This window comes from Delphinapterus leucas, chromosome 17, assembly GCF_059928025.1.
Source record: "Delphinapterus leucas isolate spDelLeu-1000000601 "Yukka" chromosome 17, BTC_Dleu_Yukka2, whole genome shotgun sequence".
In the NCBI taxonomy this organism is placed as follows: Eukaryota; Metazoa; Chordata; class Mammalia; order Artiodactyla; family Monodontidae; genus Delphinapterus; species Delphinapterus leucas.
The window spans coordinates 82390160-82405268 of NC_143145.1; the positions used below are offsets into that span (position 1 = coordinate 82390160).

The 15109-nt window shown below is 42.0% G+C and overlaps 1 protein-coding gene across 1 annotated transcript in view; it reads right to left on the reverse strand.

The window, feature by feature from the left end:
• RP1 (RP1 axonemal microtubule associated) overlaps window positions 1-15109 on the reverse strand; it is a 193549-nt gene that overhangs the window by 122208 nt on the left and 56232 nt on the right. The window contains 6 exon segments of the mRNA XM_089898599.1: window positions 5828-5989; window positions 7374-7627; window positions 14341-14394; window positions 14397-14445; window positions 14609-14640; window positions 14741-14817. Of these exon segments, the coding sequence (XP_089754725.1) occupies window positions 5828-5989; window positions 7374-7627; window positions 14341-14394; window positions 14397-14445; window positions 14609-14640; window positions 14741-14817 (628 nt within the window).

Consider the following 15109-nt stretch of genomic DNA (forward strand, 5'->3'; position numbering starts at 1 on the left):
TGTAAGTGATTAGGGGATGCTGAAATGCGAGATTTCCCTTTTGGAAAACACTCTAAAATACTGATGAAAAAGAGGGCAATTCTTACAAGGCCGTTTACATTTAAACATAAACCAACTTTCACCAGTAAACAGAGTTCACACAAATTACTCAAAGACTGTAGAGCAAAGCATTCAAGAATTAGATGATTATAAATTATAGGAGTGATCTATACACCCTTCAGATCACCAAAATCACCTCGCTTTCACGGCACTTATAATCTAATATTAGAAAACATTTCACTTTTTTCACCTTTTGTTGCTTTAAAAAGTTTTCTTATAAGATTTAAGAGTTCTAGAAAATAAGTTTTGTGAGAATGAATTAAAATTTCCAATAACATCTATTATTTTATTTGTAAAAGATAATTGCATTCTGATCTCTGCCCTCCAATGTGAGTTTCTTGTAGGTAAGAACCAAATGCTGTTGTCCGTCTCTCTCTTATAATATAAATATAAATTAAGCAACTTCTACCTTTTGTTCTTGTTATGGATATAATAAAACTCTGGCTTTGATTTATTTGTCCATGGCCAAGTAGAGGCCACAACCCCATATACAAATAATAATATAATATGTAAGGACAGCATGATAAAGGTGAATTCCTTGGGTTTGGGGGGAGAAAAGGCACTCAACTCAGGAGAATAAGGAAGAAACTCAATAAACGTTTTGTTAGCTCTAAAAAATGTTCTGTTTTGCTAATTTCTAATCTCATAATTTCTTCACGTAATGTCTTTTCCTCTCCTTTTGATAATGAGAAATGGCATTATTCCCTGTAAAATTCACCATTCCAGGTGATCGGGTTTAGGACATGCTACCCAAAAATATGGCACGTTGGTGTATTGAATATTTCAAGCTGGCAGGTGCAGGAAGGGTTTCCAGACCTTCCCACGAAGCAGGTCATAAAACTCTCATGTGAGAGGTGTCCTCCCAGAGCATCCTATCTCCAAAGGCAGAGGGACTTTGATGGACAGATCCTGCTCATTCCCCAGTTCACCACATTTAGCTCATACCCTTCTTTGTCCTCTCACTTCTTTCCTCCACTCTTTATCACACCCAGCATAAGAACACTCAGGTTTAACCACTACTTCAGGGCTTCACTCTGTTCTTCTTAACAAGGACTGCCCATAGGAAAAACTAGTTACCCAGAGCCTAATCTTTTTAGGTTTTATCAGAGCCCAACTGAACTAGGGGAAGGGAATTATCCAGCTCCAGCCCCCTCTAGCCATCCCAGAACTAAGAAGCACTTGTGAAGTTCACAGTCCAGAGGTGATGAAATAAAAATTCACATTTTAAGGCAAGACAAGAAAAATTTAAACATAAAACTTTTTCTCTGCCCTTTGGCTGTCTCTCTGCCTTCTAGTGTGTGTTGTGCACCTTCATTATGCCTTAACCAGACCTCCCTGATGGCAGGAATACCTGCTCAACCATAAAGATCAATTTTTCTCCTTCTGGAGCTAGCCTTGTAAGTCTTTAGAATATAACATTTCTTTCTCAATCCTATAAGGGGTCACAATGACCCTCCACTCACTTGTACGTGCAGACATCTTTGGTGAACTTTATGTAAAATGCCAATATACCATTTCCCTTCAAGAGAGCAATTAGTGCAGAACTGACCGGTCAGAGGACCTGGGGAGATCCTGGGCTGCACCTAAGTTCTTAGCTTAAATACTTACTTATGACCATATTAATGTTATTAGCTCCATTACTTGCCTATTTTACAAGATTATTGGTTCTTGCCTTACCAAATGTGTGACTAAGCCTCAGATAAAATTAATGATGACTAGGCAACTTGAAACAATCAACCAAATATATAGTTCTATAAGATCAGTGATTGTAACCGTGTAACTCTAGCTATGGGAGGAAGCAATGAGAGGAAAGCATTTCCTGGACCATAACATACTAGTAGGACAGGCGGCCAAGAGGCTTTTGGTTACCGTTAACAGGGCCTAGTCCAGGAACAGCACTGATTGGCTTATCGACGAAATCCTCACCTGACCTGGGAGTGAGCATTCCTAGCACCGTGGGACAAATTGATCACTAAATGCCTTCCAAACCTGGGTCAAAATTAAGACCAAAAGGGAGGGGATTGTAAAATAAAGAATGTTGCCCACCATCCGGTTCTACAAGAATCAAGTCAACAGCCACTGCAGACACTGACCTACAGCACATCCTGAAAGGAGTTCAGGGCGAAGATCAGGATGAGGTGCTCTGTGCTCTGGGAAACTGCAGAACAGACCTTCAGATGTTTAGATATTTGCAGGAGAAATTTTTTACGAACCTGGATTTTTGCATCTTCCCATACTTCGAATAGCACTAAAACCATTAACTAAGATGCCTCTTCCTTGTGACTAGCCGCAAACTTCTGCTGGGATTCATGCTTGACTGCACGGTACCCCTCGTCCAAAATCACACACACACTGACCTCCCCCACTTCCCTCTTTGGAACAGTTCTCAGAGCTCTCCGAGAGGCCGTCTCCCGGACTACAGTCCTCAGTTTGGCTCGGACTCTATTTTCTATTTCTTTCTTATATTGACTATTGATTAATTTTTTTCGTTGACAGAGACATAGACCCACTAAAAACATGATTTATCATTATTTGCATGAAGCTAAGTATGTCTTTCACTGAATTTTATACTTTTCAACCCACTGGTCTAGCACTGTATATACCTAGCCCATCTATATGCTTCATAAGCAAATTGGTCAAACTATGAATAGTCTTTAACTTTTTAGTTATTTGCATGTGTAGAAATATATTTTGAGTGAAGAGGCAAAATTAGATAAATCTGAGATGAGAGAATCATTCCTAGTTTCTACAAACTAGACCCTCGCCCACAAACAAGGATCCTACCAGTATAGGGTGTATCTGCGTGTGCACTGTCTTTGCTATACTGGTCACTCTTCAGCTTGTCTTTCCTACAAATCCTACACCTTTTTTCCCTTTGTATTCATGTGTAGTGACAAGTTCCACCCATGTTGTTTTGAGGCTTTGCTTCTTTAAATTGACAACCTTACAGTTGTTGCTAGTGAATGGCATGCTGTTTGCATGCATGCTAACTTGAATCCCTACTCCACCGGAGTCTGTTAAAGTGACTTATTCCTACAGCATAACAATTCTATGGCAACAGAAATAGAAACGTTTGTTTGTTATCCGATCAGCATTGCTTGGTTAAACATAAATGTGTTTGCCTATGAGAAATATATAATGGCAGACACATTGGAAACATTAGTGCTTTTATTCAATTCAATTTATACAATCAGCATTTGTTGAGCTGCTACCAGGATGAGGCACTGTTAGGTATTTAAGTTATAGTAACACGGGCTGCATCTTAAATTCCTTTGGAGATAGTAAGCAAGTCTTATCACAGGCTCTATGCAAATGACGATAATTAAGATATTTGTTACCATTCTATTTTCAACAGTAAAGTCATTCCAGCCCAGGGATTTCTGGTCAGATACAGTGACAGTGAACAGTAATATGCCTGTTGTTATGCATCTGTACTATATCCTAAGAGCAAAAAAGCACACGCATTTTGACTAAAAAGACCCGCTACTGAGACAGGTTGGAACCTGGGACCCTTTGCTGCAGTGCTGAAATGCTTGCACCTGGACACACCTCTCCTCAAGGAACAAAAATACAAAGAAACTATATGGGACTAAAAATAACTGCGTGCATGCACAGTTGGGGCAAATTCTGGACAAAAGATACAAAAAGACCAAAAAAAACCCAGCTGCTAAATCTGAAGAGCCAGGAGCAAAAGCAGGGTGTTGGGAGCAAAAGCAGGGTACTGCGCATGCCCCCTGCACACAGCACCACATAAGCGGTGGGCAAAACACCTAAGCCACCCCTCCGGCCTGACCCCTGGACACACCCCTCCCCTCACCCCATGTAAGAAACAAGCTTGCCCCCCCCTCAGGGAGCGAGCAAGGGAACCTGGTACTTGTTCTCACTCCCTCCTGCGGCTGCAGGGGTCCCAGTAAAGCCTCGCCTGAACCTCTTGTCTGGCCTCTAGTCAATTTCTATTGATTACAGAGGCCAAGAACCCTGGTGCGCACCACTACCAAAATTTCAGGTGGAAAATTTTAGTCAGACAACCGTATCAATGTGTCACTAAACAAGTTATAATATAAAGAAAACAGTACGATGTAAGTGGCAGAAGGAAAATACATATAAGAGTTCCGTGCAGAACCTTCTCCACGAAAGTGCTGTTAAATAACAAAAAATCTACAGAGTACATCTTAAAAGATCTAACTGGCTTTATTGAATGACTCATGAACCAGGCAACCTCCCATGTAGCAAGTAGAGGGGAGCCTCAGAGGGCTGCAGAGAGGGAGAGGTTTTTAAAGGTGAGACAAGGGAGTCATAAACAAAAAGATTATTTCGGATTAAGTCATCTCCCTTTGGGGACAAAAGGGTCTTATTAGGTGGGTTACCTCATCTTCCTTTGGGGATGGAGAGGGCCCATGTGACAGATTACCTCATTGGAACTGAGGTAATTCCAGAAAATTCCTGACTGACCAGTTAAGACTACATTTCTGGAGGAGGGTAAAACTTCAGTTAGGTGAGGTATTAAGTCCCAGTTTGGCGACATGGTCTAGCATAAGTGACTCTGTTTTGGGCCTGTGGTCTTCTTTCTAATAATACCAACGTAAAGGTGAAACATCAATGTTGTTTAATACCAACATAAAGGTGAAACATCAATGTTGTTTAAAGGGTAGACGCTATTAGGAGGTGGCTACAGACAGTCCTCCAGCCATGACGCGGGTCCATATGCACAAAACAGGTGGCCACACAGGACCCACAGGAGGAGCCCTCACTGCCCTCGATGTCCCATGGCCACACCAAGGGGCCAATCTGGGCTGTGCCTGGTGGGTAAAAGCTTTAAATTTAGACTAGAAATGCTTCAGTCTTGGCCAATCTGTTAATGACACCAAAGGAGTCCTTAGATCATTTTGATGGGTCGGTTTTAGGTAAAGACACGCTACTATTGTTTGCTTGTCTGATTATTCAGGGGTTAAGGGTGTCGTACAAATACGAGAAAGCTAGCTCAGCCTTTTTTCCAGGCAACAGACACCCAAGCACATGAGTCCATCTCCTCTCCTAGCTCTCCTTGCTGATCTTCTTACACAATCAGGAAATTCACCTTTGGCCAGAATTATGGCACGTTTTCCTGTGATTTACAGAGTACTCTGGCTTCCTGGAAAGGCTCTTTAAAATTTCAGATCTTTTAGCGGTAACTTTCCAATGCAATAATTTTTCTAAGACCAGGCTTTGAATTTTTAACAGAAATACTGAAAAGCTAGAGACCTGTATAGAATGTTTGAGCCCCCGATTTTAGGAGGCAGATGGACAAATGTAACTGACCTTTGAGTACGTCATAAGCCAGGGAGACCTCTAAAACCTTACTATAAGCTGAAGATTTTTACCGATGTTTTAAAAAAAAGAAGTGACAAGATTTCCAGTGCCGCCCTCAAGGATTGCAGCCACCTCCCCGTGTGTGGGCGCCGATAGCGTACTGCACACGTCAGGAGAGCCACTCGTTCTGTAAGTACCGAAACACTTCCATTCTAGAGGGTCAGGAGCTGCGGTCTGATCCGCCACTTTGTCCTAGTGCTCGGACTGCTCTGGCCTGCGAGAGCCCGGGGGGCCGGGGCCCACTCCTGGTGTTGTGGGGTGCGGGCTGGACCCCAGCAGGAGGAACCGGGTCCCGATAGATAACACGGGCATCAGCGCTACCCCCCTGTGCTGAAAGCCCCCGGGCTCCTCTGCTCGTTGTTCTGCCTCTCAGCTGTACTCGCAGGAGGGGCGGCGGACTGAGCTCGCTGTTAAAGGCAGGCTTGTGACTCACGCAGACCTGTCCTTCCCGGTCTGCCCTTTGAGACAAGGGTTTTCTCCGTTCAGCTCCTGTTTCACGCACGGGTGCCCCCTCACGAGGCCTCCGAGGAAGGGCCTCAGCCTTTGGGGCAAACACATGCAATTGAGACGTGGCATGCTCATTTCCAAAAGGCCTGGGGCATCTCTGCACTGCGCTCTGCAATGGACTGAACGCCCTACTTTAATGCTCTAAATATCAAATTCCATGCAATCAAACCGTGATCAACAGATCTCACCGGGTTCTCCATTTTGGCTATCTCTGTCCCAAAGCAAACAGAACAGATGCCTCTACTTTTTACAAGTTATTAAAAATCTTTAAGAAGTGATAGTTGAGTTTAAAACACCAACACACGGTTGCCGGCCTCAGTTCCAAAGTGCACAGGAAAGCCTGAACCTAGCTTCTCGGGCTGAGAAGCCCATCGGGGAAGGGGGTGGGGCTCCTCATGCTGGTTCAGACACAGGACAGGCTGAGAGGACACGACTCCAGATCCAGTCCCTCACCCGGCAAGCTGCCAACAAGACTGGTTCTAGGAAAGTTGCTGAAGTAGAAAAGCTGTGGACTGGAACTAAGGGAGCTGTCACCAGCTATTCTGAGACCCCATACCAGGTGAAATCTTGCATGCAAGAAGATGAACCTCATTATAAATAAGATGGAATCTCTCTCCAACCTAGTGGGATAGGGGCTTAGAGGTAGATTTAATTTGATTTTAGAAAAATAAAGTAACAGAACATTTTTTGAACTCTTAATTTAATCGGGTAGATTCCATACCCACTACATTCATATTTATTAAGCTCTGATTGACTAGGACCTTTACTAAGCAGAATGTGCTGTAAAATACAGTAGGGGGTAACTTTCTAAGTCCAGAGCAAAGAAAAGTTTTCATGAAGGAAATGTGACTGATTATCACTTAGCCTTAACGTCAGCCTGACAAATTACATGCATGAGTGAAGGAGCACTGTGTTAATTATGTAACGTCACATGAGAGGCTGCAGAATGAGAGCTGAAGTCAGGTGGCCTGGGCTCATCCTGCTGCCACACCTACTAGCTGTGAGACCTTGGGCAGCGCAGGCTCCTCACCTGTCCGAAGGGAAACAGTGCATTCTCCCAAAGGGCAGATACAAAGGCTGACGTTGTAACACACATTAAGCACTTAGAACAGTGCATGCTACCCTATGCCTTCTCATTTTTCAAAATAAATAATATGCATGTATTTTTAAGACATTTTTTAAAGCCTTGTATATTAAAAGCTCCGTTTCAAACCTAGACTAACAAAGCATAGTTATGTGAAATTATTGTCTTTTTCCTTAATAACGTGGTCCCCCAAGGGGCCTTTGAGACATCAGATTGTCTCTTTTAGGAGGTTCATTAGAATTTTGAATGTTATCAGAGACGTGGTCTACTTTTTCTTGTAGAAATTCTAATTGCTGAAATTTAGGACCATTTATGTATCAGTTTCTCAAAAATTAGTGAGGCAAAACAGAACAATGAAAAAAGTGAAAGTAAAAGCCAAAGGAAAATATAAACTGATAATCTTAAAAAAATGCTTTATGCAAAAATATAGTATATATGGATACAATACGATTGACAAACAGCAAAAAGAAAAATTTCTACATACCATTCCAGCGACAGAGCCGTTGTCAAGAGCCAGAGAAAGATGCCTCATTTCATGACTTTGGAAAATGCATACATTTCCTTTGTTGAAAATAACATCAAAGAGACCTATAAAACGTTTTAAGTATTAGCAAGTAATTCTTGCTTTTAAAGCTTTTCTTCCTATTCAATTATACATTGAAACCTCCTAATAATACATTCTATAATATCTCTCAGCTAAATATATTTAATTAGTCAAAAGGTAGAATGCCAGTAACCCTTAATAATCTACATGCTGCTTGGCAATCTGGTGGCATTTCCATGGAAAATCTCTAATGCCTTCTTCCCAATGCTAGTCAGTAAGCCCCTGAGACCACCCCACCCCAAATAACACTCAACGGAACTGTTTCCAGAAAGATAGATTATCCTAGTGTAAAAACCCATTTCTGTTCTATAAGTCTCAGAGACTTGAGGTAAAATAAATGGATACATTATAAAATTAAATATATATTATTTGGGCATTGGTGACTAGTTTGTATGGTTATGATGATAAAGATTATGTCATCATATATTTGATGGTTTTTAGCTTTCGGTATACCTTTACATGTCATTTTATCTTGAAATGTAAGCTTCTTGGGGGCATGAATTTTTGTCTACTCTGTGTATAGCTATATACCAGCACTCAGAACAATGCCTAGGACACAGTAGGCGCTCAGAAATATTCTTTAGGTAAGATCACTAAATTAGATCCCCAAATACAAATACTGCCTGATCTCACTTACATGTTAAATCTAAAAAACAAAACAAAATAAAAAGACTTGTAGATACAGAGAACAAATGGGTGGCTGCCAGAGGGAGGGAGTAGAGGGGTAGGCAAAATAGGTGAAGGAAATAAGTGGTACAAACCTCCAGCTATATAATAATTAAGTCACAAGGATGTAACGTAATTATATCCTTGTCAGCCTTGTAATGTAGCATAAGGAGTATGGTCAATAATATTGTAATAACTTTGTATGGGGACAGATGTTTGCTAGACTTCTCATGGTGATCATTTCATAATGTTTGCAAATGTCAAATCATTACCTAGTACACCTGAAACTAACATGACATTGTATGTCAACTATCTTTCAATTAAAAATAAAAAGGTTAAGTGTTCAAAACTTGTTGAAAAATAAAAAAATTAGAAATCTCATTTAAATTATAGAGTTAAGGAGCTATTCACCTGAGTGAAGAGTTTAAGAATGGAAATATTATTTAGTTTTAAGAAAATATATTTATTCAAGTAACATAACTCTAAGCCCAACATGAAAAAACGTATTGAATCCAGTAGATGCCAAAGAGAAATGTCTTCACGTTCATTTTTCAATCATCTTAAGAGGGTTCCTAGTAAAGTTAGAAATAGATGACTCTCTTACCGCCGTACAGGACAAGTATGGAAAGATCACGAGTAACGTAAGGGGGGCCTCCCCTCCCCATGCCCGTGCTCACGTTCCCTTCCACCAAGCCCAGAGAACAGGGCACAGCCCTTGGGCTGGCAACTGAAAGGAGCTACGTACTCCAGCTTTGCCCTTTCTACCCCAGGGGAGCCGCCATCACGAAGGCCCTTTCTCTAGCGTTCTCCGTCACCCGCGAGCGCAGCCCCCTTAGGGGAGCCTGTGGTTGCCCAACACTGCCTACATTTGGGGAGGTAAGCTTGTCTCATTCTGGGGACGGTTAGCAAGTCCTATGGGCTCACAAACAGAGCCAGTACCCCTCCCTTGATTCCATCAGTAATAAAGCTGAGATTTTGATTTCTATTCATCTGTGTTCTGTATCTTATCTCAATTGATTCTGCACACAGGAGCAGAAGAAAATGGTATTATTTATCGATGCCTTTTCTAATACTCAACTCTTAAAAAACAATAAAAACACCCCATTAAAACTAATCACAAAATGAGAATGCCAATATTACCAACATTATTTCACTTTCTTAAGGATGTTCTCACCAGTGGAAAAGTGCTTAAAACCAAATCGATAGATAGAACTACTGGGAAGTAGTAGATAAATTTATTATATTTGTAAAACCTGAAGAAACTCTTTAATTAGAGTGGAGTAAAGTGGTACGATTCAAGATAAATATATATCTAGACCAGTGCCTGACATATAATAGGCACTTAATAAATACTGAATGAACAAAACATATAAAAACTACAGATTTCTATATATTTGTATATATGTTAGCTTTATTATGGAAAAAGGGGTTATTTACAATAGCAACCAAAAGCCTTGGAACAACACTAATAAGACGATGTAGTACCTATGTGAAGAGAGAAAAAATGAATGTATATACACACACACATACATGGAGTCCTGAATTAATAGACAGAGGACAAACTCTTAAAGAAAAAGACTGAATACTGTGAAAACATCAATTCCTTCCAAGTTACTGTATAGATTTAACATAATTTTAGCAAAATTTCCTTCAGGATTTCTTGGGAACGATGAAATAAAGTCAGTTTGTAAGAAAAACCATAAACATTAACTCTGATCAATGCTCTGTGCTGTAGTTTGAGTATTAGACTCTCAGGTCACTGTCTGACATTTCAAAATGCCACTCGCCCTCCGCTCGTGTACAGCTGCTAGAAGCTCCTTGGAAGGGACAGGGCCTGGCCTGCCTTCCCTGTCCTGGTCTCCCAGTCTCCCTCACCTTCATCTACCAGGTGAGGTTGGGAGGTGATTCACCTGCTCACGTGAGTCACCATGGAGGCAGCACTGCAGGCCCCGCCTTTGGTCAGTCACTGCCATTTCTCCATCCCGCAGTGCAGAGGTCACACAGTGAGCCATGAGTGCGTCCCACTAGATTAGCATTCCTCTAGTACGGCAACTGCCTCCTGGTACTGGGGAGCCCTTTCAAGATGAGGCCTTTTTGCACTGGACAGCCGCTTGGGGTGGCCAGATGGCACCTGCTTACATGTTCTAGCCACGCTTGGTCTAAATCGCTGAAAACCCAAGGATCCGTGCATCAGATTCAAGAGAAATTAGGGGCTCAGGTCAACCTCTGACCACTCCTACTTTGCTGTGCCTTCCTAGAGGCCTTCCCTACGATCTAGTGGCTCTAGGTCCACTCTTCTCTCGCCATCCAACAAACAGCTGGCCTGAGAGAAAACACCAGTTTATCACACGGACAAGCGGTCCCTAAGCAGTGGTCAGCTGTGAAGTCAGGTGGCCATACTTCCATAATTCAGTCAGGAAGGACACAGCAGGCCCAGGTGGAGTGAGAGAGTATTACACCCAGCACAGCAGGCAGCAGGGGCTGCAGGTTCCTACCGGGCCCCCAACCCCCGAGTCCCATGGGGGCAATGCAGAGCAGGGCTAGGTAAATGGGGCACACGCCGTGTCACAGCTTACACCTTATCTGGGTGACTCTAGGTCTGGGTCTCTCGTGAGGCTGCACTCAAGGTGCTGGTTGGGGCTGCGGTCGTCTGAAGGCATGACTAAGGCTGGAGGGTCCTCGTGCAAAAGGGCCCCTCACACGGCTGCTGGCAAGAGGCTTCTGTTCCTTGACTAGCTGGCCTCGCCATGGGGCTGCTTGATGGCCTTATGACATGGCAGTTGACTGCCTCCAGAGCGAGCGATCCCAGAGAGAGTGCCAGGAGAAATCTGCAATGCCTATCTTACCTGGGCTCGAGAATCACACGCAGTCACTTCCACTATATTCGGCTTGCTGGCAGAAAGTCACCTAGTGCAGCCGGGACGCAGAGGGAGAGGAATATGCCCCACCTTTAGAAGAGGGCAGCCTCACGTAACTTGTGGACATATTTTGCAAGCTCCACGCTGAAGAGTGCAGCCACCTCTCCCACATGCACTAGTCTGACACGGCACCCAATAAACACTCAACCTGGTACAACTATTTACATAGCTCCATAGAGACAAAACAGAAAAATAATAACACATTAGAAACTTCCAGTGATGTGCTACCTTGTACATTTTTAAATGCATTCTTAATCCTTTGAGGAATATGTCAAACGAATCTGAATTTAGATTATGATCTTTTTTTTAAAAAAAAAGTACAACTATAAAGTGAGAAAACGATGTGAATCTGTATTTTATAGCAAATCTTTTGAAATTTGGGGGAATGGGAAGTTTGTGAAACTGGCCCTGACATAGAGAAGCCATCAATGGTTTAGAGTTAAAAACTGATTTACTTTGGTTGTCTGGTCCTTTCCTTTCAGTTCTAGCATCCCACACCAAAGACAAGAAGACTTGTTTTTGATTGCCATTGTCAATGTTGGTACAGTGTTGTTTTTTATACTTAAGAGCTTGTAATCATAAAATGAAGCCCCCTGTGGTATTTCAAAGATCTTCTCATGCTGAGTATCTGCTTTTAGGCCCACTATTGCCAAGAAATGGTTCAGTAGCTCTCAAAGAAATGAGCATTCTAACTCTCTGAGTATGGAAATACCTAAATTCACAACCAGCTTGATAACAAAATAGAGGATTGGTACATGGTGATAAAACAACATTTTTTTGTGGAGTGAAAATTTAAGCCAATATATCTGAGACATATTCTTAAAATATTTTCTTGAAAAGATGTTCATGGGTCAGCATTGTTCATCACAATACTTTCCAGGCATGTGAAAACTGATTCATGAGTATGAATTTATGGGACACTGAGCATAACATCAGGAAATAATGCTGCAAGTAATTATCACACATAGATGACCTCCTGCTGCAAATGTCAGTTATGCTGAAGAAAATTACTCCTCCTATCCTGCACCTGCCTTTTTTAGGACTGCTCATTCTGCTCTATGTATTACAGGACTACCATATTTAGATGCTGGGAACATTTAAGGGTAAAATTTCTCTATTTTCATCATCTACCGGTTAGCTCGTTCTACACAGAGACTCACACACCTGGCTGTCAGTGCTGGCTGCAAGACAGAAATCCAACTGGGGCTGTCAGAGCACCACTTCTTTCCCAGGGAGCCTCTCTGCAGAGCTCTCTGGGCTTACTCGTATGATGCGGGCTGGCTTCCATGAAGGACTAATCCAAGAAGTGCAGGCAGAAGATGCGGACCCTGGGAGTTACAGTGTGGGTTCGTCTGCATTCTGTTAGTCAAAACCTCTGGAAAGGCCTGACCCAGCGAGGGATGAGGAAGTCGCTCCACTTCTTGATGTGGGACTGGTAGGTTCCATTTATAAACCAGCTTGTTGGGATGAGTGTTAGAAGACAAGTCTCCCTACATTTGTCATTTTCCTGCATGGTCCAGTGCCTCTGAATAAAGGCATTTGCAAATATTTGTCTACGGAAACATTCCAGCATAGTAAAGCTTAGGTATCTACTTCTCTCCCTCTCTCCCTCTCCCTCAACATTCCAGGGGAGTAAAGATAAAGACCTTTCCTTCCCTTCCCTGGAGAAGATTTGCTTACATTCCAGAATAATGGTAGGTTCTCTCTGTCTCTTCTTTCTCTGTCTCTGTATCTCGCTTTGTTTCTCTTTCTCTAGAAGGAAGAATGGGCAACTCTGTATAAAATCAGAGTTTCCTAACTTGGGGATTTCTCCCCTTTAATGCACCCACCCACATACGGTCATAACATCAGGCCCTCACTTCGTGACACAGTGAGATGGGGGCTGGGGGAGCCAGTGTAAGATGCTGTTCTGGCTGCGGCAGTTGCTCTGAGAAATGATGGTCTTGGTCTTTGACTCAGTGCTCTTGTGGTTTCTGCAAGTAGGCTAAAACTTAGATCCTTCAGTTTCTGATTTAACAATGGGAGACATTTTCGTGACCACATTTGGAAATGCAGTCGACTATATTCAGTAAGGAAAAAGAGCGCCAGCCTTGGCCCCAGGGGCCCCAGGGAGCAGGATATGAAGGACCATTTTGACTGATCTAAGTAGATAAGTGATCCCAAATGGGAACCGATAGGTAAGAAAAATGTCTAAGAAATAGACTCCTTTTGAAAAGAGAAGCTACTAGGACATATTCTTAGATTCCTACATATTTTCATAGAAGAGAAAGTTGGATTATTCCCTGGGGTCTCTAATATGAGGTGGAGGTTACATTTTGGGGAAATGCTACAGGTTAATGTCTCCTGCACATCCTAGAGGCTATTTGAGTGGCAGTTTCTAACAAAGTACAGCAAGGTTACATCCATAGATGCAGCAGGCAAATTTTGTTTAAATAGTGCAGGTGTAAATTTCAAGAGGAGCTGGAGGTTTGGGTTCGTGGTGAAAGTCTACATTATCGGCTTTACTCCTTCTTCATTGATTTTTACGGTCACGGCTTCATGACACGCTGATATTAAACAACAAATCCAATTTCTCTTTGCCTAGTTTTCCCTCTGTGCTTTCATTATGACACTACAAACAGCCATTATTAGAACTGTTGTATGTGTTTGTCTTCTGTATCAGATTATGAGTCTCTGGAATTCCAAATAATGTCTTTGTCATTTCTGTGGTCCTCAAAGTATTCAACATGGTGCTTTGACATAACAGGTACTCGGTGTCTAGTAGAACCACCTGAATTCCTCAAATGGCCATACAATTCAAGAGCTACAACTGCTGTTTTCTATGAACACTTTATGTTAGTTGCCTACATTTTATTCTTCATGTAAGTAATACAGGTAAAATGTAAGTTTTTTCATGGTGCGCTGTCTGCATAATTGTATTGTCTGCCCAGGTTTAAAGTCTGTTGTCTATTGACCCTTTGTATTAATGTAGATGGTGAATCATTTCAATGGTCTAAGACTGGTATAAAGCTGTCTGAGAAATAAGAAGCAAACTTTAAGCTGGGTCTGGAAACCTGCTTTCCTCCAGCTCCCAAAATTGCCACGGCACCACATTCTTCGCCCAGTGATTTTACCATATTTGCCTGTCTTCTCTCCAACTGCATCAGCTGTGCCATCTGGATACAGACATAGAGCTGAAGAGTATTTCCTTTCATAAACTTCCAGCTTTCCACAGCCCACTAAATAGAAAATCAAAATAAACAAACAACACCAGTATGAGAAAACAGAAGAAATTGCTAGGAAACACCACTTACTAAACATTATATACTGTCTTAACACATCAAGTAGCTGTTCGAACACTGTTTTGTACCAAATAATTTAAGGCCGAAAGTAAAATCTTGCTGTTTCTTTTCTCTTAACTTCCAGCTTCTGCCCTGAGGATACAAAGGAGAGAGAGGAGCATTAATTTCAGCAGAGCCATGCTTTCCTCAATCATCATGAAACAGAATTTTCCAGCACATGTCTGACACTCACTTGCAGAGATGATACTGTTATCCCTGGCATACAGTTCTCTGACAATTTTACCATCATTCTCCCCTTGATCCAGCCATCTGTGGAAAGAAAAATGTATCAAGTATATTCTGAATTTATATTTACACTAACCACTGGCAATTATCTAGCCGAGTCAGAAATAATGGATACAGGAGTTAGAAAAAGCCATAGATACCTAACTGATGAAAGCAGACTAGAAATTGGAAAAGGAAACACTTTAAATGATTATGAGAGTTCAAGGGAGACAGGAGAAGCTGCTAACAGGTAAGGATGAAATATGTTTTTCCCTAACTCACAAGTGAATTACTCAACCAGTTAGCCTGCCAAAGTCATAGATTTTACATCCACTGG